The 20,709-nt window shown below is 38.2% G+C and overlaps 1 protein-coding gene across 1 annotated transcript in view; it reads left to right on the forward strand.

Moving 5' to 3' along the window:
- Positions 1-20,709, forward strand: part of DNAH8 (dynein axonemal heavy chain 8) — a 328,140-nt gene that overhangs the window by 157,271 nt on the left and 150,160 nt on the right. Inside the window, exons 45-56 of the mRNA XM_082637824.1 lie at positions 1,315-1,502; positions 4,391-4,477; positions 4,568-4,675; positions 5,877-6,011; positions 7,849-8,010; positions 9,999-10,245; positions 10,375-10,616; positions 10,704-10,844; positions 12,167-12,404; positions 16,615-16,757; positions 17,672-17,806; positions 18,620-18,742. Of these exons, the coding sequence (XP_082493950.1) occupies positions 1,315-1,502; positions 4,391-4,477; positions 4,568-4,675; positions 5,877-6,011; positions 7,849-8,010; positions 9,999-10,245; positions 10,375-10,616; positions 10,704-10,844; positions 12,167-12,404; positions 16,615-16,757; positions 17,672-17,806; positions 18,620-18,742 (1,949 nt within the window). The remainder of the gene's footprint in view (positions 1-1,314; positions 1,503-4,390; positions 4,478-4,567; positions 4,676-5,876; positions 6,012-7,848; positions 8,011-9,998; positions 10,246-10,374; positions 10,617-10,703; positions 10,845-12,166; positions 12,405-16,614; positions 16,758-17,671; positions 17,807-18,619; positions 18,743-20,709) is intronic.

Consider the following 20,709-nt stretch of genomic DNA (forward strand, 5'->3'; position numbering starts at 1 on the left):
CACCAGGTAAATCCAAGAATGCCAAAACTATAGCAGAAAGAAGAGAAAAAGAAAAGAAAGTGGCTATCTCCAGTAGTTTTCCTCCATGTAAAAGGTCTGAAGTGGGAGTCCTGACAAAGATCAGTGCCAGGTGGAGGCTTGTGCCAGAGAGGCAAGCACTGCACCAGGTCAGACCTCATGCTCCAGACCCAGAGGGTAAGCTCTCCTGCCTCTCTCATCCCTTCCCCCAAATCACCAGAGGCAGCCATGCATCCTGCAAACAGGAATTTGCATTTGGAATGAGGAAATACACACATATGAAGAGATAACCAAGTATCATAAAATATTTGAAGGCATTAAGGAGGCACTCACAAACAGCAAGGAGACCTACTGACCACTTAACTGATTAATAGAGGAAACCAAAGAAAATGCAAAAGTAACTAAAATTAATGGCTTTAGAGAGATTCAAGAATTTACCACATACAACCAACTAAAGAAAAAATAAGCTGCTATGAAAAGAATAACAATTGGAATAATCAGAACTTGAAAATAAAAATTGAGAAAAAATAAAAACAAAAAACCTCTGTTGAGTTGGAATATCTAGCCAAGAGAGTGTATTGCAAAAAGAAATGGAAAGTTTGAAAGAAAAGTGTAAGGGCCATAGGGGTAGGTATATAAGTTCCAATATCCACATAATGGAAATTCCCAAAGGAGAGAGAAGAAAAAGTGTGTGTGGGGGTAGGTGGGGGGAAGCAATAATAAAAGAAAGAAGAGCATTTCATGCAGTTGAAAATAATGAAGGTTTTCATCCTTAGAGAATAGACAGGAGCAATGTTCTCAATATCCAGGTCTTCCTTCGTGCTGGGTTTTGTAAGAAATAAATAAACATCCTTTTGACCATTCACTGTCTCACCTAGTTTCCTGGCATTTCTCTCATTGCAACAAGAAAGGAACAGAGTGATCTGACCCAGAAGGGGCATCCGTTATTTTGTTAATTTCCCGCAATATTATGGCTGCTTCACCCCCATCCCCACTGGAGGTGGCACATCAAGACGGAATCAAATTTTTGTCACCCTTCAGCATCCCTGGTGTAATGATGTGTCTATACTTTCATTTTGGCAGTGTACTATTTTCATTGTTTTGGTGATGAGGTACAAATAATTAAACCTTTGTATATCACTGGAATTAACTAAGTCTTTGTAAACAGCCAGGTATGAAATTTACATAAATTGTATTTCAATATAAAATTGTTTGAGAGTGCTTTGGAGAAATGATTGCCATCAAGAAGATATATTACAAAGTAAAACTTATCAGATTAACTGTTTTTCATACCAGGTCTTGCACAGTCAGGTTCTTGGGGCTGTTTTGATGAGTTTAACAGAATTGAATTGCCTGTATTATCAGTGGCAGCCCAACAAATTTACATTGTTTTGACAGCAAGAAAAGAGAGAAAAAAACAGTTCATTTTTTCTGATGGTGATTGTGTTGATTTAAATCCAGAATTTGGAATCTTCTTAACAATGGTGAGAACATAGGTTTATATATTTTTAAATTTTTTATTGAAGTAGTATAGTTGATTTACAATGTTGTATTACTTTCTGGTGTACAGCAAAGTGATTCAAAGATATTCTTTTTCATATTCTTTTCCATTATAGCTTATTATAAGATATTGAATATAGTTCCCTATGATATACTAAGACCTTGTTTTTATCTATTTTATATACAGTAGTTTGTATCTCTAATCCCAAACTCCTAATTTATCCCTCCCCCACCCCCTTTCCCCTTTGGTAACCATAAATTTATTTTCTATGTCTGTGTGAGTCTGTTTTTGTTTTGTAAATAAGTTCATTTGTATCATATTTTAGATTCCACATATAAGTGATATCATATGATATTTGTCTTTCTCTGTCTGATTTACTTCACTTAGTATGATAATCTCTAAGCCCATCCATGTTGCTGCAAACGGCATTATTTCATTCTTTTCACCTCCTTGGTCAGGTTTATTCCTAAGTATTTTATACTTTTTGATGCAATTTTAAAAGGGATTGAAGAACATAGGTTTTAAATGCAATTTATTGGTTTAATTGTTACAGACTCAAATAAAAGTAAGCATATATTAGTGGGTAAATGACTGACAATCCAGGGGTCAGAGTATAGTCCCTGTTATATGATTTTTTTTGAGTAGTAAAAATAATCCAGACAGAAGATAAAATAGTGATATGTTAAAGATAAAAATAGCTACTGTTTATTGAGCACTAATTTTGTGTAAGGGGATGGGCTAAATATTTTATATATTGTATCAGACAGGGGGGAAGCTAAAATAACAATCCCTCAAATTTTAGTGGTTTAAAACCTCAAGGATTTATTATTCTCTCATGCCCCATGTCCACTTTGGGTTGATGGTGTCGGGGTGGAGAGGGCAGGGGATGCTTTACATGTCCTTACTCTGGTACTGTCTCAATCGTTACTGGCTGTTGTAGCAAAGGAAAAAGAGAACAAGAATTATGCTCTGGTTCTTAGGGTTTCTGTCCAGAAGTGACACAGGTCACAACCATTGGTTAAAACAATTTACTTGGCCATACCTAACTTTGAAGGGTCAATGAGGTATAGTCCCGTAGTATTTTGTATGGCGGATATTTTATAACCAAGACATCCGAGGCTCAGGGAAATTAAAAAAACTTGCTCAAGTCACACAGCTAGAGAAAGATGTTATTGTCTGTCTAACATCAAAACCTGACTACTTAACCTCTACACATGGCTTTTCTCTGACACTTAATAAAGGATGATGGAAATGATTTAAAATTTCCAAAATAATTCAGCAAGGTCCTGTATCAAAGTATTGTAACAAATTCAGTTACCGTGTGATTGAGGGCAGAGCTTTGTGATACAATGTTGTAAAGACAGAAAACCAAAGGCATGAATAAATAGAGGTGTTTATAAATTGGAGAAGTGAAGTTAATGTTGAACTGGTTTTACTGATGCTTTTAAATGATCTCTATTCTGTTAAGTCTCTAAGTTGCAAGATAATACAAGTACTCTGAGTTTTAAGTGTCCTGAGTGGATAAAGATAAATTATAGGAAGAGCAATCAGAAAATTTTCTGATAAGCTTTAATGTAAGCAAACAACCAGTTAAGCAGTTGGGGGTAAATATTAATAATCCTGACGTGATCAGTTTTAACTCAGGAAATTAGATGAAGAAGTTTACTCAGTGTGATGCTGTGGCTCAGAAGAATTTAAAAGAATCTTAATGTTCCCTTTGGATTAAGAATAATATTGGAAATATCAATTAGATAATTGCATTAGGCTGTGAATAACTGAGACATGAAAAATAGTGGCTTAACATCTAAGGATGTATTCTCTTAAGATCCTTCAGTGTTTCTACACCATCATGGTTTCCATCTTCAAGGCCACCTTATAACCCAAGATGCTACAGAAGCATCTCTGTTGCAGCCAATTGACTGAATCAACTGCCTTCAAACCGACATCAAGGATATTTCATACACTGTGTCCCTTTGTGACTCACAGTGAAGAATTTAATCACACCAGCTGCAAGGCAGGCTGGGAAATGTGGTTTTAAACCTGGGTGGTGATGCACACAGCTTGCAACTGGGGTTCTGTGCCTAAGGATGAAAAAAAAGTGTATTGAGGGGCAGCCAGTAATGTTTGTATTCCCAGCACCTAGCAAGTTATCTGGCCTATTGACAGTGTCCAGTAAATGCTCAGGGACTGAAGGTTTCTTCATGCACGTTCCTAAAATAACTGCCTCCTCTTTGCCTTACTTGCCTTTGAACCCTCTAACCTTTCCCTTGGGACTTTTGGTTCTGACCTGTCCTCAGACTTTTGCTACTTATTAGGTTCCTTTCCATCTCTACTTTTGTCCTTTTCATGTTTTTCTCAACATTCCTGTCTTTATTTCCCTTCATCCCCATGTTTTTTTTTAAATGATACTTTGTCAGCCACAGAACTCTATAATTCTCACTGCAAAGGATAATTGAAGAGATGAAATAAAAATTACCTAGGTAAACTGATGAATTTTCCTTCTCTTTCGATAACATATTTTAGATCATAATTACCCCAGTATTTACTCAGTTTTCTTTTCTATTTTCTTTTCTATTTTCTTAATAAATAGATACACAGATACTTAATTTTTGCTATACAGAGTGGTGTGTGTGTGTGTGTGCATGTGTGTGACTTTATTAGTATAACAAAAATGGAAATAGGTAAGAGGGAGTGATGTGACATTAATAAATGTGGATAGTCCAGTACACATTTTTGTGGAAATAGGGACATTTTATGAATCTAATGTTTTTCAATACCCTCTTAGAATCTGACTTAGGGATTTGAAATGTATTTGTATTCATGAAATGAAAATTATATCAACAATTAAAATTAAATAATTTTAATTTTTAGAACCCTGGATATGCTGGGCGCCAGGAACTACCAGAGAACTTAAAAATTCAATTTAGAACTGTTGCTATGATGGTTCCCGATAGACAGGTATGCATCAGGATTTAAAAGCATAATACAGTTTATGTTCTTTACCTGTTTTTCACTAAAGTTGAAAAATCTCACTGTATTAATTTCCAGATCATTATCCGAGTTAAACTTGCAAGCTGTGGTTTTCTTGAAAATGTTATCTTGGCTCAAAAGTTTTATGTACTTTACAAACTCTGTGAAGAGCAACTTACTAAACAGGTAACTTTGTATATCTATTTTCCCCCTAGCAGAAAACTTGTTTTTTAACTTTGCAATTTTACCTTGATACATGCTAATTAGGGAGTTAAAAAATTCCTTAACTCTTTTCTAAAGTATATTTATAATTAATTTGACCTATTAATTACATATTTTTATTTTATTTTATTTTTAAAAAATATTTATTTATTTATTTTTGGCTGCACTGGGCCTTCGTTGCTGTGCGCCGGTTTTCTCTAGTTGTGGCGAGCAGGGGCTACTTTTCATTGTGGTGCACAGGCTTCTCATTGTGGTGGCTTCTCTTGTTGTGGAGCACGGGTTCTAGGGTGCGTGGGCTTCAATAGTTGTGGCTCACGGGCTTAGTTGCTCTGCGGTATGTGGGATCTTCCCAGACCAGGGCTCGAACCCATGTCCCCTGCATTGGCAGGCGGATTCTCAACCACTGCACCACCAGGGAAGACCCCTAATTATGTATTTTTAAAACTTTCTTAATTTGAAATAATTATAGATTCACAGGAAGTTGCAAAGAAGTGTACAAGAGGTCCTGTGCACTCTTCACCCTGCTTCTTGCAGTGTTGACATCTTATAACTATAGTACAGTAACAAAACCAGAAGATCGACATTGGTACAATAAACAGAAATTACTAAGACTTCACCAATTTTTCATGTGCTTGTGTGTGTGTGTGTTTGTGTGTGTGTAGTCCTATGCAAACATGTGTAGATTCATGTAACCACCACCACAGCCAACATACACAACTGTTTATCACCACAAGGTTCCCTCCTGCTACCCCTTTATAGCCACACTCACCTCTCTCCCAAATCCGTATAGCCCCTTGTAGCCCTAATCTTTTCTACATCTCTATAATTTTGTTATTTCAAGAATATTACATAAAGGGAATCACATAATATGTAACCTGTTGGTCATGCATTTTAAATGGTTGCCATTCAGACTATCAGACTGTATTGTTCTCAAAAGATATTTAAGGTGTGAACACTGTATCATACAGCTTGATCTTTCCAGAGAAGTGATCATTTTTCAGTCAAAGGAAAGGCAGGAGAATTGAGCTAATAAAACTTTGCCACTCAGCCACTCCAAAACTATAGTGTATAAGTATCAGAATATCTACCTATATGTAATACATAGTGAGTCTACATGTAGAATTTTTCAATTGAATAATCTTTTTTCTTTCTTTTCTCATCTTAGGTTCATTATGACTTTGGGTTGAGAAATATTCTATCTGTACTGAGGACACTTGGATCTCAAAAAAGAGCCAGACCAGAAGATAGTGAATTAAGCACCGTCATGAGAGGACTAAGAGATATGAACCTTTCTAAATTGGTATCTTTCTTCTCTGAATTAATTTCTCTTTCAGGATTTTGACCTGGCTGACAAGTGGGGGTTCGCTCATGTGAAGCTGTTAACATTAAAAATTGCAGGGAAGTGGGACTTCCCTGGCAGTCCAGTGGTTAGGCCTCCACGCTTCCACTGCAGGGGGCACAGGTTCAGTCCCTGGTTGGGGAACTAAGATGCCACATGCTGTGTGGGTGCAGAAAGAAAAAAAAAATGCAGTGAAGTTACCACTGAGCTGAGCTTTCAGAGGAAGGCAACCCCCCTCCCCCGCAAAAAAAACGCCATGGCTTTGTATGACCCACATGGGCTGCAAGTGCATCCTTTTATCAGTTGTGTACCATGAAACAGGCTTCATCAGTGGGCTCCAGCCCCCAAATGTCAGTCCATTATTCATAATGTAACACAGATTCTAAATATGAAAATCTGGATTCATAGGGAAACATGAAAGCTTTTTTTGCTTTCTCTGTATGTGACTAGCTTAGCTATGTCTCTCCCAAAACACCAACACCATTTCTGTTTTCCAAATGTGCATTAAAAGTTTGCTGTAGGGCTTCCCTGGTGGCGCAGTGGTTGAGAGTCTGCCTGCCGATGCAGGGGACGCAGGTTCATGCCCCGGTCTGGGAAGATCCCACATGCCGTGGAGCGGCTGGGCCCGTGAGCCATGGCCACTGAGCCTGCACGTCCGGAGCCTATGCTCCGCAATGGGAGAGACCACAGCAGTGAGAGGCCTGCATACCGCAAAAAAAAAAAAAAAAAAAGAAAGTTTGCTGTAGAGATTATAATAATTATTTCACCGATTTCATGCTTGTCACAATTACAGCCAAGCTGTTTTAAACTGGTTGACGGACAGGTTCATGTGGCTTTTATTCAGGGGCTTCTATATGCTATGTATCATGTCCATGCCCTAGGAGTACAAGGTTGAGAAAGAAATGGATCTTAGGGGCTCGCATTCTAGTTACAAAACTAACAACTAACATCTGTGTAGTTCATGACTATTACAAAACCTATTCGGGGTGTTGTCTTGTTTGAGTCTTACAGCCACTCTGGGGGATATGGGTGGCTATCGTGCTTATTGCCATTCTCCTTATGGGAGAGGCGCGTGTGTAGGACTCACCCATAATCACAGTCAGTTGATAAGCTAGAACAAAAGTCCACGAGACTTTCTGATGCTAAACCCTCTGCTCCCTCCAGAGTGTAGCTCACTGCCTCCATTAATAATGGTACTCCTGAAACTTCTAGACGAGAGTTCCAGAAAGTATCCGGAGACCCTCCCCCACCAGAGAATAGGAAAAATTCAGAGGGGGTCAGCAGTTGGGCATGGGGTGATCTCGGTATTAAAGATGTGGTAAATAAGGATTGGAGTCCATTTACTCCAACCTGCTGCTTTCGAGAGAGGCAGAACACTGCTCTGATGCAGTTTTCCAGCCAGTGTTGGATGAGCCAGACATGCAGGGTTACAGATCTTTTCCTAATTTAAGTGAAGTATTAATACTCTCTTCTCATGGGATTGGGACTATTACTTGCATGTTTTTAAGGTTAGTGCATATACCTGTCTGTGGGAAGCAGAACATTCATAGGACAAAGAAATGAGATCAGACCTTGGAGCAGTAGACTGGAGAAGACCTTGAATGCCAGGGAACTTTGGGTGCAATGCTGTAGGTAATGTGGATTCCGTGGTGGTGTTTGGGAGAAAGTACTAGAGCATATACATGTGGCTAGGAGAGTAATAAAATGGTTCTTTGGGCATGAAGTGATAAGTGCTGTGAGCTTCTGCTACAAGCTTCATTGTTGACTGAATGAGTAAATTTGTTCTCTGCCACCTTAGGTTGATGAAGATGAACCCCTGTTCCTCAGCTTAATCAATGACCTGTTTCCAGGATTACAACTAGATAGTAATACTTACGTGGAACTGCAAGCTGCAGTAGCCAACCAGGTTCAACTGGAAGGTTTGATTAACCACCCACCCTGGAATCTCAAACTTGTGCAGGTAAAACATTTTTAATCTGTTATCAGTATGATGCTCAGTGGGTGTTGTTAAAGATTGTCATTTGAAGAGAAGAACTTGTGAAATTAGTCTTACTTAATGTAAACGTTGAAACTAAATTAAAACACATCATTGCAAGAAGAGTCCTCAGTGAGAGGTGTTGGTCCCAGAGATGTTAGCATGGATTTATACTAATCAAGCAGTTACTGAAGTTACTTACACCTGATGAGGTTAGGTTAGGTAGTAACCAGAATCTCGAGAACAGTTGGGAAGGGATAGTAGCTTATAAAAACGCAGGGAGATGGAATGACCCAGCTGGCTCTTGTGCCAGTTGGGCAGCATCTCCCATAGCTGGGGGCCTTCATAGGGCATGGAGCCTGAGGAGTCTGGGGGTGGTACTTTGCTCCTGCTTTGTGTGTGGGCATGTTCACACCTAAACTCAACCCTTTGCCTGTGTCTCTTGGTGTGTTTCTGTCCATCACATTTCATCCTTGTGACAACCTACCAATGATTTTACCAAGCAGAGCCAAGAAGCCATAGCAGAGATGCTGAATTAAATCACCATGAGCTTGATGCTTTGGGGGTATTTTCCAGGGCTTTTGGAAAATGAAGGTGCCGAAATTGTGGAGAGTGTTAAAAACTGCATTTGAAAAAGAGCGATTCTTTTTTTAACTTACTCTTCTTGCCACATTGTAAGCAGTTCAAGTGTATGAAACAAATCCAAATCTTACAAGGAAATATATAGGGAAAACAATCAAAGTATTTTTCATCATCTATGTTTTGGAAACCGTTAAACATTTTTTTAAAATTTCTGGGAAAACATCATTTTACATGTGATATGTATACAGTATATTGAGTACTGAAATCTTAGTCACCTCAGTCGGTGGGGCACTAGAATATTGTGTTTTTATTTAATGTCAAACACATTACTGTTGAGTATAATACGGCCAGTACCTCTGCTGCTTTTAAACTATGGATTACAGAGGTAATACATTTCTACCTAAAATGTGAGGAGAATAACTCAAATTTTACCTCTGATCAGTTGTGAGACCTTTGAATTGTTATTTTTATTAAAAGAAAAGATAGGATATTGTAATAGACACTGTCCATGTTCTTATTATGTCTTCTTGAATCTTTTACCATATCCATGCGCCCCTTCCCCCGCTTCTAGAACTGTGATTCCAATCCCACATACATATACCACTCTCTGCAGGAGGGTTCACCAACCCCACATTTTTGGCAGGCACAAAGCACAGGCAGTACATGGGAGTTTATTTTCCCCTGCTCCCCAAACAACCTTCTTTAGTTAAGGACTTGTGGGTGATGCAGTGGGAAAGTCAAGCTCTCCTGCTTCCAGATGGAACAAACACAGAGGTGTAACTTATGTTCCAAAGTGCCCCTCAGGGCCAGTCTTAAGTCTCCCTGCTACAGGATTTTGTCCTCAATCACACCTTGTTTGACCTCTCCCCATTTTGTCCTGCTTCCCTTACTCCATTAAAAGTTTCCCTGGTGAACACTCGCTTGCACAGGAATCCTCACCTCGAGCTGTGCTTCTGGGGAACCAGAAGGCTGGTGTGTGTTTAACTTGGGTCTTGGCTGAGTTGGTTTGTATTGCTGCTTCCCACCACCGGGGGGCAATATCACCACACAAACTGCTCCTTATGCATCAGCAAACTAAAATCACAAGGAACAGTAGTTTGAGACCCCAAAACTAGATCCTGAATTAATTTATTTCCAAAATGTAATTAAAGTTCCACATTGTCATTACTTTATCACTTATATCATTTTATAACGTGCCGCTCATTTGCTATCCACCTCTAGTAAAACAAAAAAAACATTTTTGGGGGGCATATTCTCTTCTTTTAAATAGTGAACAAGTTACTTTAATGAAAAGCCTATTTAAAGCTTTTAAAATTTCTGCACACAACTTCTATGAATGTCAGAAAGAGACTCATAAGTTACATTTTTCAATTGATTATCTCATTGTGTAGTTATATGAGACGTCTCTGGTACGCCATGGTTTGATGACTCTCGGGCCCAGTGGTTCTGGGAAGACAACCGTTATAACAATCCTGATGAAGGCACTAACAGAATGCGGAAGGCCTCATAGAGAAATGCGAATGAATCCAAAAGCTATTACGGCTCCTCAGATGTTTGGAAGACTGGACACGGCAACCAATGACTGGACAGATGGGATTTTTTCTACTCTGTGGAGAAAAACATTAAAAGCTAAAAAGGGTACACAGAAACTCTTTTCTGGTGATCATTCTTTTCCCCTGCCAGTTTATCAATAACACAGTATTGGTTTAATTTTCTGTTTTGATTATCTGCAGGTGAAAAGTGATTTTCTGTTTCCATTATTGGCAGGTGAAAACATTTTCCTCGTTTTAGACGGCCCTGTTGATGCCATTTGGATCGAGAACTTAAATTCCGTGTTGGATGACAACAAAACCCTCACACTGGCCAATGGAGATCGCATCCCCATGGCCCCTAATTGTAAGCTTTTGTTTGAAGTCCACAATATTGAGAACGCCTCTCCGGCCACGGTTTCTAGGATGGGCATGGTCTACATCAGCAGCTCTGCTCTCAGCTGGAGGCCAATACTGCAGGTGGGGACGACAGACCCAAAGAAGCGCGTTCAGTGTATTTCCACGTCTCACTCTCTTATAAACAGAGACTCTGTTTCTTTGCTGCAGGCGTGGCTGAAGAAGCGTACTACACAGGAAGCTTCTGTATTCCTAAGTCTGTATGATAAAACATTTGAGGATATATATACATTTATGAAACTGAACCTCAGTCCAAAAATGCAACTCTTAGAGTGCAACTATATTGTGCAAGTAAGTTTTTTTCTTTGTACATTCACGACTTAGATGTGAGATTTCCCCCCCCCACACCCACACACACCACTCAGTTGCAGTTTAGAGGTATCTGAAATGGAAAATTCACGCAGTCCATCAGAATCTTTCTGTGATGTGGAAGTGAAGGCTCTGAGAAGTTTGATTCCTATTAAAGATCTTACTGACACTCTTACCGCCATCTCTTCATGAGTTTCACTTCCCAGGGCGGTATTGTCAGGGGAAGAGGAATGAACTCTTTCCCATTGTCACGCTTAGTATAACCTTCCCAGAAAGAGTGTCCAAAAATGAGAGTAGACTAAATAAATAAAGCTGGAAGTTCTACAGAAAAGCACAACAAGGAGCTGGCAAGCAGGAAAATTTGGGTGGCAGTCTTTGCAAATTTACTATATATATTAGATAGGGAAAACCTTTGAACAATTCTCCAAGTATTTTGTAGAATTATGTTTTTCCCCCTCTTCTCAGTTTTTCTTATTAGTCTTTGGAAGAAACAGAACTAATCATAGATTTTTCAGAGGCTCTCCTGATTCTAGTCCATAGGTGATCTCTCATTATCCCATTCTAGTGCTTTGATTTTCTCTTAGTGTGAGGGATGTCAGTCAGAGAGGGTGGGTAGCTTAGAACTGATACATGAGGCCCAAACATAAGTGCAAATCTTATCTTGAAATAATTTTCTTATGAAAGACAAAGGATGTCTTACTATAGATACATTTCTTTCTGATGCCATATGGGGTTTGGCACACTTTTTATTAAAGGGGCAAGTAAGTGTTTTAGACTTTGCACAACTTTCTGTCTCAGCCCCTCAGCTCTGCAGTTGCATTGCAAAAGCAGCCAGACGCAATGAATGGGTGTGACTGTGTTTCAGTAAAACTTTATTTGCCAAACAGGTGGCTGGCCCCTGGGGCACAATTTGCTGAGCCTTACAACATGTTAAAATAAATAAAATCTTTGATCTATGAAATTTGGAATACCCAAACTTTAGAAACAGAAGCTACCTTAGGAAATATCTAGTCTAGGACTTTTGCTTTTTAGATCAGGAAACTGAGAGTCAGAGATGTTAGTGGCATGAGACGGGATACCTCCAGATTCCCAGTTTGGTGTCCTTTCTGCTAGATCATGCAGTCTGCCTAAAGCAGAATGGCCTTTCTTCTAAATGCTGCTAGCTGTAGGACACTGATCAAGCAATATCTGGAGATATATTTGTTTTCTTCTCTCTCTCCTTTTAAATTTATTATTGTTTTTAAATGTTTATTTAAAATATCTAAATACAAAACTTTATTTTATTGTATTTTAAATATTTTCAGTCTCTCAATCTTCTGGAAGGTTTAATTCCCTCCAAAGAAGAAGGTGGCATTTCATGTGTCGAACATCTTCATAAGTTATTTGTGTTTGCTCTAATGTGGAGTTTAGGAGCCCTTCTGGAATTGGAAAGCAGAAACAAGCTTGAAGCCTTTTTACGAAATCATGAAAGCAAGTTAGACTTACCAGAAATACCTAAGGGCACAAATCAAACCATGTATGAGTTTTATGTTACTGATTATGGTAAGCACAGTGACTTATACCTGAAATAAAATGACTTTTTTTTAATGGAAAAAAGATAAACTCCGTAAACTCTTCTGTGGGGAAATATTAAACCAATCATGAATAACATAATTGCTAATACCATTTTTAAAGGTCATATATGCAAGGAACAGTAGGATTTTGCATATGGGCCAGGCTGGGAACAGTTATAGAGACTCTTGACTTCTTCTTTTGCAGTGGTCTCAGTGAAATCTAACATAAATAAGTTAGCAACACTTCTTACAGCATCTATTTTCTCTTGCTTGAAGAGAAAGTGTAGCGGTATAGAGAACACAGATTCTTCATGTTGCAAAGCATGGTAATTAATGTTCATGACAGATCAGTCTTAGAACTTCTCTGTTGGAAATGTCAGAATAAGCAGAGAATGAACCAAGCAGATGGGATCCTACTTACACGTCGCAGACTCAGCGAAGTCCAGCGCTGTCACCTCAGCCCGCTAGCCTCCTGTGTGTGGTAGGGCCCAGCTCACCTCTCCCTAAAAGAAACTAACAATTAAATGCACCCTTAAATCTAGCTATGAATTCTCTTAGAATCTAGAGCCAATCCAAAGATGGTTCTTTGAAAAGCTCGATAAAATTCGTAAATCTCTTACCAGAGATATCAGGGGAAAAAAAGAGAAGACATAAATTACCATGATTCAGAACGAAAGAGGGAACATTACTACAAACCCTAAAGACATTAAAAAATAAGAAGTGAATATTAGAAACAATGTTATGAAAATACATTTGACAATGTAGATGAAATGGATAAATTCTCTGAAAGACACAAACGACCAAACCTCATCAAGAAGAAATAGATATCCTAAATATCCCTATATCTACTAAAATTTTTTGATTTATAGTTAAAAACCTTCCCACAGAGAAAACTGCAGGCCCAGGTGACTTCACTGGTGAAGTACATCAAATTCTTAAGGAAGAAATAATACCAATTCATTCTGCATAAACTGTTCCAAAATATAGAAAATGTAAGGAGGAAACACTTCCCATCCCACTTTATAAGGGTTTGTAAGTGTTGTCCTGATACCAAAAACAGAGAAAGACATTACAAGAAAAGAAAACTATAGGCCATTATCCCTCAGGAATATTGACACACATTTCTTTATTTATTTATTTAATTTTAATTTTATTTTATTTTTATTATTTTTAATTTTTTTTGCTTTATAACAAATTTAATCAGTTATACATATACATATGTTCCCATATCCCCTCCCTTTTGCGTCTGCCTCCCACCCTCCCTATCCCACCCCTCCAGGTGGTCACAAAGCACCGAGCTGATCTCCCTGTGCTATGCGGCTGCTTCCCACTAGCTATCTACCTTACGTTTGGTAGTGTATATATGTCCATGCCGCTCTTTCACTTTGTCACAGCTTACCCTTCCCCCTCCCCATATCCTCAAGTCCATTCTCTAGTAGGTCTTGACACACATTTCTTAATACAATTTTAACAAATGAAATTCAATAGTATATAAAAGGATAACATATTGAGTTCCAGTGGGTATTTATTCTAGGGATGGAAGGTTGCATTAACATTTAAAAACCAGTCAATGTAATTCACCATATTAATAGACTAAAAACCAAACAAATTATATAGTCCTCTAAATCAATGCAGAAAGAGCACTTGGGGACTTCCCTGGTGGTCCAGTGGTAAGACTCTGTGCTCCCAGTGCAGGGGGCCTGAGTTCTATCCCTGGCTGGGGAACTAGATCCCACATGCCTGTCACAACTAAGAGTCCACATGCCACAACTAAGAGTCTGTGTGTTGCAACTAAGAAGTTCGCATGCCACAATGAAGATCCCACGTGCCGCAACTAAGACCTGGCATGGCCTAATTAATTAATTAATTAACTTAAAAAAAAGCATTTGATGAAATTTAACATCCTTCCATGAAAAACAGTACACTAGGAATAGAAACTTTATCATTCTGATAAAGAATATCTGCAAAAAATCTAACATTATACTTAATGGTGAAAGACTGAATACTTTCTTCCCAAGATCAGGAACAAGACAAGAATATTCCTTTCTCACCACTTCTGTTAGACGTTGTACTAGAGGTTCTAGCCAGTGCAATAAGACAGTAATAAATAAACATGAACAAACAAATGAAATACCTATAGATTGGAAAAGAACAAGTAAATCTCTCTTTATTTGCAGATAATATAACCATCCTTGAAAAAATTAGAACTAGTAAATGAGTTTATCAAGGTCACAGAATGAAAGAAGAATATATAATAATAATTTGTATTTCTACACGCTCACAACAAATTGAAATTTTAATATACCATTTAAAATAGCATTCAAAAAATGAAATACATAGGGATAAATTTAACAAAATATGTGTAAGATATGTGTACTGAAAACCCCAAAATTGCTGAGAGAAATTAAATAAGTCCTAAATAAATGGAAAGCTAAATCACATTTACAAATCAGAAAACTCAGTATTGTTAAGATGTTATTTCTCTCCAAATTGATCTGTAGATTCTGTGCAATCATAGTGAAAATTCCAATAGACTATTTTTGGTTGAAATTTATAACAGAATTATAAAATTTTATGGAAATGCAAAGGATTTAGAATAACCAAATCAATTTTAATTTTTTTTTTTTTTTGCGGTACGTGGACCTCTCACTGTTGTGGCCTCTCCCGTTGCAGAGCATAGGCTCCGGACGCACAGGCTCAGCGGCCATGGCTCACGGGCCTAGCCACTCCGCAGCATGTGGTATCCTCCCAGACTGGGGCACGAACCCGCGTCCCCTGCATCGGCAGGCAGACTCTCAACCACTGCACCACCAGGGAAGCCCCCAAATCAATTTTTGAAAAACAAAGTTGGAGCACTCATACATCCTGATTTCATTAAAATTAAAATTAAAATCTATTTGAAAGTCGCTATGAAAATAAAATTCCCATTCCAGCCACAGAATGGGAAGAAATGTTTGAAAAATATATATCTGATAAAAGAATTTTATCCAGAGTACATAAAGAACTCTTGCAATTCAATAATAACAAGTGGACAGCCAATCCAAATTTCTTAAATAGGCAATAATTTTAAATAGATGCTACACCAAAGAAGATTTATGAATGGTGAAAAAAGCACATGAAAAGATATTCAACATGATTGGTCATCAGGGAAATGCAAATCATTACACAGCCACTAGAATGACTAAATTCTAACTAATTTAATGGCTAAAATTAAAAGGTTAATAATACCAAATATTAGAGAGAATGTGGAACAAGTGGAGCTCTCACATCCAATAGTATATCCACTTTGCTAACTGCACAATGGTACACAATATACAGCCACTTTGAAAAACACTTTGGTAGTTTCTTAGAAGTTAAACATGCACTTAACCATAGAACTCCGTAATTTGCAAGGAAAGTTGAAATTGAGGTTATTCCCCCAATGATGATTGTTTGCTTTGCTACTATCAAATGTGTGCTCCTCTGCTCTCTTTCCATGCATTCTTTATACACAGTAACTTTTTGGGTACAATTCTGAATCATGGTATCTTTTGGAAGATCTTTAAAATAGCAGTTAAATTCAAGAATGCAATACCAACAATGCAGGTCATTCAATTTAAATGGCAAAAGTATGAACATCTCTCATCAAGTTTGCATAGCCAGCAGCGATTCTGACATAATAGATTGAAAGGAGCGTTCCAGAGATGATAAAATGTAAATAAAATATTTTTCTTAGAATTGATGAAATGCACTTACAATAATTATTATAACAATAATATCAGTCAGTAAATTAGCAGTGACTATAAGTCAGGAATTTGGGCACTCTATTAACACTAGTTTTAGGGCCAGGTTTATGTTTTCCCATTTCTCATGGCAAACATCCTATGTCCAGTAATCTACAATCCCTTTTTTGGTCTTTCCCATCCTTTTAGTTAATGTGGTTTTCCTACTAGATACTAAACATGTCATTGGTTGTAATTCCATTTCAGACCAAGATCTCTCTAGATAAATAATTAGCAATTTAAAGCTGACTTTGTAAAGAGGCAAAAATAAATTTAAATTATCAAATGCCACATTAGATAAGCAGATGTGTTAATGTGTCTTACAAAAATGTTTTAAATATTTATATATTTCTGTTAATTGTTTATAGCACTTGTGTTTTGTATTGAGATAACTTCTGAAGAATGCCATTTTATTAAGATGTTTTAATTATCGTATAGGTGATTGGGAGCATTGGAGTAAGAAACTTCAGCCATATTATTATCCAACTGACAGTGTTCCGGAATATTCATCAATTTTGGTTCCAAATGTTGACAATGTTAGAACAAATTTTTTGGTAGACACCATTGCAAAACAGCATAAAGTAAGTTTGATAGTTTTGTCAGCTGAAAAAAAAATGCACAACCTAAAAGTTGAGAGTTATGTTTTATTTGGTGGACATTCTTAGGACTTCAAGCCTGGGACACAGCATCTCAGATAGCACTGAGAAAAATGTTCCAAAAAGGCAAGGTGGGTGGGGGGAAGCCAGAATATACAGAATTTTTTGCAACAGAAGACCAGGTAGTTGGAACATCAAAGAATTACTGTTAATGAAAAAAAACCCAGATATCTCAAGTTAAGGAATTTAGCACTTTTCTGGGTATGGGAAGATACAAGAGGCTGGGCTCACTGAAATCATCCCTTTGGTACGCACCTCAGCTATCTGGGGCCAGTATCCTGTGTTTTCTCTTCCTGAGTCTCCTCAGGGTGCACCGTCTGGGCGGCTGTAATGTAATGGCTTGATGGCTGCAACATCCTCATTTACTGATATGGCAGGCAATATTTTAGTTTTCAGTTTCTTAGATGATTGCAAACCATGTAAGAAACACATCCCTTTTTACAACTATTGGTGGAAAAATTAAAGTACAAGGGGCCGGAGGTGGTGTCATTTCAGGGAAACCTGTTTGGCAAATGAACTCCAGGTCCCAAGATTCACTCCAACTCAATCTTCCCTAAAATGCTGACTTCCAGCGTGCTAAGGAAAGTGGGTATCTGCTTACAAAGTCCTTCCCGTGGTTATGTGACTGCTTACCCACACTTTCTTCCAGCACTTTTGTAGCATATATTTTGCATTTAAATCTTTAATTCCACTAGGATTTATTTTGATGGAGGTCTAATCCTTAAAAGTAATCAAAAATTAATTGTATTCGTTTATAGAATGAAAGAATGGCTACTAGAACCTTAATATATTTAAAACTAAACATAACACCTTTCAACATGATTATCTTACGATTGCAGGCTGTTTTACTCACGGGGGAGCAGGGAACTGCAAAAACTGTAATGATTAAGGCCTATTTGAAAAAATATGACCCTGAAATACAGTTATCTAAAAGTCTAAACTTTTCATCTGCCACAGAACCAATGATGTTTCAGGTAAAACTCATCACTTGCTGTAGTCATTATCATATTAAATATATTAAGTGGTTGATACAATAAAATCTGTATGCAAATAAAACATTGATATATATATATAGTTGTCCCTCAGTATCCATGGGGGCCTAGTGCCAGGATCCCTGCTGGTGTCAAAATCTGTGGATGCTCTAGTCCCTTACATAAAATGGGTAGTGTCTGCATATAACCTGTGCACATCCTTCCATACACTCCAAAATAATCTCTAGATTACTTACAATACCTGTACAATGTAAATTCTATGTAAAGTTGTAAATGCAATGTAAGTGCTAAGTAAATAGTTTCCAGTGTGAGGCAAATTCAGGTTTTGCTTTTTGGAACTTGCTGGAATTTTTTTTCCCAAATACTTTTGATGGAAGTTGGTTGAATCCAAGGATGTGGAAGCCATGGATATGAAGGGCTGACTGTATATATATATATATATATATATATATATATATATATATATATATATATATATATATATCTCAAAAGAATTGGTGTTGAAGTTGGCATTCAGCTGTTTAACCTTCCTAAGGCTGACACTGAGGCCAAATCCAAATAGCATGTTTTGGCCTAATATTGAAGCTGAAGCTGAACATTGGAGTGTCTTTTAATATAAATTAATGATTAATATTCCAACAACTTATTTTTTAAAGTTTGCAATATTTACTTTAATAACAATATTTATACATATTAAATAAATAAGTCAATTATATTCTACTCTGAAAAGCATGTTCATCATTTTTATAAATGGATTGAAATGCAATGCATAAGACACCATTTCCTTTTCTCTAGAGAACAATTGAAAGCTATGTGGATAAGAGGATGGGAAGCACATATGGGCCACCCGGAGGCAGAAAAATGACTATATTTATTGATGATATTAATATGCCCATGATTAATGAATGGGGAGATCAGGTAGGACTAAAATATCTCATGTAAATGATATTTAATCAGTATTCTTAGTTATATATGAAAAAATCAATAACTGTCACTTTATTAAGCCTAGTAACAATTCTCAGTCTTTTTTGGCTTCTTGGTTATAGATGACATTCTTCCTTCTTGAAATCCCTATATGCTTTCCCCCAACACTCCCTTCTGCCTCTCTGGCTGCTTGATTTCAATGTGCTGTCTGGCTTCTTTCTTCCTTTCCCCAGGGTTTTATCTTTGTTCTCTTATTTCCCACTCTATATACTCTCTCCCAGGAGTACCTGATGTTTAGAAAACACTTTTTTTTTGTTTTTTTGGCTGTGCCGCACGGTATGCGGGATCTTAGTTCCCTCACCAGGGATTGAACCCGTGCCCCTGCAGTAGAAGCACAGAGTCCTAACCACTGGACCACCAGGGAATTCTCAGAAAACAATTCTGAAAAAAACCTGAAACTCTGTCATGCACCACTGTCCTACTTGTGATCGTCTGTCATCCCCAGACTCACTCCCCTTAGAGGACCTCACAGTTGCTGCCAGGGTTCTGCCTGTTCCTGGTGGGATCTCCAACATGTCCTCCCACCACCGTCTACTGGCTCATCAACACCATCCATCTAGAGCCCACCAGGACCCGTCACATCTCTCCCACCCTTTATCCTGGTTCACCTCAGCCATCACCAGGATGTCAGGACTCCCGGGTCTGTCCATGCTCATCCTGATGCTAATCCCCATCAGTTCTGCTTGGCCCTTGTCTGGCCTCATCACCTACTTTCCCCACTCCTGAAAACTTTCTGTGTGCCCTTGGCAGCCATGGTTCAGCCACAAAATCCCCTGTAAATTCAGCTTCCTCTCTGAGCTTTTCCCTCACCTTCTTGCTCTAATGGAAACCCAGGATGCTGCTTTCCCTGCAGACTTCTCACCTGCAGGTGAGGGAGATGTCCTTCTCCGTTCTCATTGCCCTCTTCCCTGAAAACCTATCACTCTGACCTCACACCCACATGTTGTTGCATTCATCTTGGACCCTTGGGTCCCACCCGTCCCTCCCCGAAGATTTCAGTCCCCAGATGACTGTTACTCTCTCCAGGGCTGTCCCAGTCTCCAGGGCCAGCTTCATGGTGTGCACAGTGTGCTATTGCAGAGGGATTCACACTTCAGAGGAACTTGCGCGTGGTTTAATGCTCTGCTGTCACTGTCTTGAAATTCCTAATAATGATTTTTGAGTAAAGACACTTGAATTTTCATTTTGTCCTGAGCCTCACAAATTATGCAGCCAGTGCTGCTTGTCATAATTCTCAGTGATGCCAAACAATATCTACATACATGATCTTGACCTCTTAGTTCCTTGACCTCAACTCCTCCAATGATCATGTCTTCCACTCCGTCTGAAATTACTCATTCATGCAGTCGTACCCTACACCTTGTCATTATCAGTAACTGTGATCCCTTCCTTATCTCAATTTCAAGCATTTTATTCTCTGATCACCATGTCCACACTCTGTAGCTCATTCCCTCTACTACCCAGACTACAGATGGAGCTACCAGCCATCGTTCCTACCATCATTAAATTCTCCTTCATTTCTTCTCATTTCCTCACTTCCTTCCTTTCCAGCTAAAATTCCATAATCCATCATTATAATCACGGTAGCATGCACCCTCTACTCATCTGTGAAAGCCTTAACCACATTAAATCCTTGTTAAGCCTCTTTGCTCACCAGCTACCTGCACCTATACAGCCAAACTTGGCTGGAGAAAAACACACAATACTGCTTAAAATCACTTTAAAATCATGATTATGGACCTCAACTGAGCTCATAATACTACCCAGCAATTATACTGCATGTTTTGTGTTATATATCTTTATCCTGTCTATTCCTATCCTACTTTACATTCAGGTTCCTTTCATACCGCCTTTTTCTCAGACCTTGGACACCTTCATTTCCTTGCCCTCAGCTGAGCGTG

This window comes from Mesoplodon mirus, assembly GCF_964341445.2.
Source record: "Mesoplodon mirus genome assembly, chromosome: 12".
Classification (NCBI taxonomy): Eukaryota; Metazoa; Chordata; class Mammalia; order Artiodactyla; family Ziphiidae; genus Mesoplodon; species Mesoplodon mirus.